Consider the following 3,373-nt stretch of genomic DNA (forward strand, 5'->3'; position numbering starts at 1 on the left):
TTCGGATCACAGGCCCACCTCTCTAACCTCTGTGCCACCACTCCCCCGTATTACCGTATTTTTTAAAAAATCTGAATTTTTCAAGGAGTAATGGAGAGAGGCAACATTGGAGAAATGTCATTAGTGCATAACTGTACGTTTTTTTCTTCAGTTTACGCTCCTGTCGTGGACACAGACGTACAGTACTACTGTGGCTTTCCTTTTCTCAACATCCAATCCTTGTGATTCTAATTGTCCCCAGCATGACATCTAATCTGTCGGTCTGCAGAATGTCAAACCATGGTGACATGCACACCCACACAATGACTATATTTGTCTCTCTCACAGATGACTTTGGATTATTCCAGATTAATTATGGGAAGTACAATTCTGAAACACAGAGTTTAATCTCAGTGACATACTTAACTTGCATTGAAAGTCTCTATAGGGAAACATGACGAGTTTTTCTCACAGTGAAAAAGAGTTGCATTGAAACAAACTAAATATAGGAAGCAAACCTAAAACAAGTTATTTCTTTCAAACTATTAACTCACTGCACGGCATTTGTGGTGCTGTGATTTTTTTTAAGTAAATTTTATTAAGAAAGGGGAACTCCATCTTCTTAATGCTAGCCAGCTCATGCGTTTGGAGGGTTAACCCTCTCTTACATCCTTTGTGTTACGTAACAGCTAAGCTTAGTCTGACGGATTAATGCTCACTCTCTTTGCTAAGACCACATCTGACTTCACACTCTTCATCATAGATAGTGAACTATATAGTTCATAGATCTTACTCTAGGGATGCAATACATGAAGAGATTGTACTCTACGTCTTGTTTAACCCATTTGTGTCAATTGTTTTAGCTACATGTAAAAAAAAGACATCCTTGTGAAGTTGTCTAAGTATTTGTTGCTGAATGCTTAACGATCTGATGCTGAACACAACTCTAAATGTGTGTATGAATGAGTGATCCACATGAAACTGTGAGGAGGATGGTTTTCACTGTTATATTTTACTTAGAGTCCTGTCATTTGTTTGTGGTCATGTCCAAGCTGTATATAGCTGCTTAGGATTTCAGTGGAAACTGTGAGCTGATTGGTTTTAGTCCAACACGTGCCAAACCGGACATCCTGCATAAAGCACAAGGTTTATCTTTGTCCTTGCCGTCTCTTCCTCCTCCTCTTCAATTTGCCCTTACTGCTTTATTTCACGCTGTGAATCTTTGCAGGAATAATTTGTTTTTTTCATGTCGTCGTTCAAGTTTTAATCTTTTCTTTCTTTGTCCTGGCCTTTCTTTCATCTGAAATACACTCTCAGGTAACATGCTGGTGTAGATTTTATCAGCCACAATAAGCGTTTTCACAGAAAAGCTTGTGTCCATTTTCAATCCGAAAGATTTGGAGCGTAATCTCCTAATTTAAGAAAATAAATGCCAGATTAACAAGGAAAAGATTTCTTTTTTTTTAAGAAATAAATCATTGAAACAAAAGTTGTTTTGTAATCCTTGAGGATTTTTACGTTTGATTACACATGTATTTCAACATACATAGTGACTATAGGAGACAGATGTATGAATTACAACCACGCTCTCCCTTTTCACAGCTTCATCATTAAACTGTTCTTTCCTTCTTGTCCACAGACTATGCTGACAGCTATATCCATGAGTGCAATTGCTACTAATGGTGTTGTACCAGGTAGGATGCTCTCAGTCAAGTGTCCCTTATTTATCGATCAGAAACCATCTTGATTGGAGCACTTTTCTGTCTGGTTGTGCTTCTAGCTGGAGGCTCGTACTACATGATATCCAGATCGTTGGGTCCAGAGTTTGGTGGAGCAGTGGGTCTATGTTTCTACCTTGGGACGACGTTCGCTGGTTCTATGTACATCCTGGGTACTATTGAGATTCTACTGGTGAGGAAAACCAGTTTGCTCTTAGATAACTTAGACTTTACCCAAATTCAGTTTAGAAAAGGATTAATGGACGCTGGTTTTGATTTTCACAGCTCATGCTAATTTTACCGTTTACTTCCTGGTAGGCTAATTAATATACAGTAGTACATGTGTCAGCACGTAACGTGCACTAACTTCAGCAGCTGCTTTATGATTTAAGACCGTTCCTGTCACATATATTTGATTAGGACAATACAGTGGTTTGGATTTGCGATGAATTAAGGTTTACTCACCCCCAAGTCCGGCAACCACAAGAGCCTCAGATGCTCCTTTTTCACTGCTCCTACTCAGCTCTGCTCAGATCAGCTCGTTACACGTTGCATTTCCACTGCGCTTCAGGTCCGGTTCTGGAGGCGTGTCCAGAATCCAAAATCCTGCTGATGAACTTTTAACGAACTTTCGTTCACCGAGTGAGAGTTCTGCGATGAGTTAAACTCAAAGCAGTCTGCTCCTCAGATAAATAATGTTAAATTATTATTTTTAAATATTAATGTTTCTGTTCAGTGCTCTGAGGCGACTTCTGTTGTGACTTGGCGCTATATAAATAAATTGAAATATATCTGATGAACCAGATTGTACAAAAACATCTATATTTAAAATTCTATATTCTTCTTCATCATTTGATGTATTTGCACTCATTGTGTCTACTTTTATTGTTCAATTTAAATATATGGTTTTGTTTCTTGTATACAGATTTTATTTTAGCTTTGATTTAAAGTTAAATTCTTGTTTTGTGATTTGTTCATCTGTGGGTTAGAATAAAGTTCAACCAAAGGCAGTTTCTCTTCTTTAAACATGTTTGAGGGAAATATTCCTGAGAGATCCAATAATTTTGTCTTTTCAGAGTCAGAGTCAGAGTTTCTTTATTGTCATTCGCACCTCATGTGGTACATGTGGTGGAGCGAAATTATGTACACGGGGTCACAGTTACATCCAACAATAAAATGTATAAGAAAAACAGTAATAACATCTAAGATATGAACTAAGAAAAACATCAACTAAATATACACTAAGCACTCATAACATAAAACATTGAACATCAGCACAAACATGAACATGAGTCTGTGAGCAGATGTGCACGCATGAACACATCAACATTGAAACAGATCAGCAGCAACATTGAAACAGATCAGCAGCAACATGAAACAGATCAGCAGCAACATGATATGGTTTTTCACAGTGATTATTCTGGTTAGAGATTCATGAGTCTAACAGCCTCAGGGTAGAAGCTGTTCCTCAGTCTAGTGGTTCTACACTTAATGCTCCTTAACCTCCTTCCTGAGGGGAGTGGGGCAAAAAGTGTGTGTGCTGGGTGAGTGGGGTCCTTCATGATGCAGGTGGCCCTCTTCCTGCATCTGGAGGTGTAGATGTCTGTGATGGTGGGGAGGCTGATTCCGACAGATTTCTGTGCAGCCTTCACCACTCTCTGCAAAGCTTTTCTTTC

At 38.7% G+C, this 3,373-nt stretch overlaps 1 protein-coding gene across 1 annotated transcript in view; it reads left to right on the top strand.

Annotated features, from left to right (window-relative positions):
* The window catches only part of slc12a7b (solute carrier family 12 member 7b), a 101,979-nt gene that overhangs the window by 58,991 nt on the left and 39,615 nt on the right, over window positions 1-3,373 (top strand). The window contains exons 4-6 of the mRNA XM_037694400.1: window positions 269-282; window positions 1,582-1,673; window positions 1,760-1,890. Of these exons, the coding sequence (XP_037550328.1) occupies window positions 269-282; window positions 1,582-1,673; window positions 1,760-1,890 (237 nt within the window). The remainder of the gene's footprint in view (window positions 1-268; window positions 283-1,581; window positions 1,674-1,759; window positions 1,891-3,373) is intronic.

The sequence above is a fragment of the Nematolebias whitei genome, chromosome 20 (genome assembly GCF_014905685.2).
Source record: "Nematolebias whitei isolate Nwh7 chromosome 20, NemWhi1, whole genome shotgun sequence".
In the NCBI taxonomy this organism is placed as follows: Eukaryota; Metazoa; Chordata; class Actinopteri; order Cyprinodontiformes; family Rivulidae; genus Nematolebias; species Nematolebias whitei.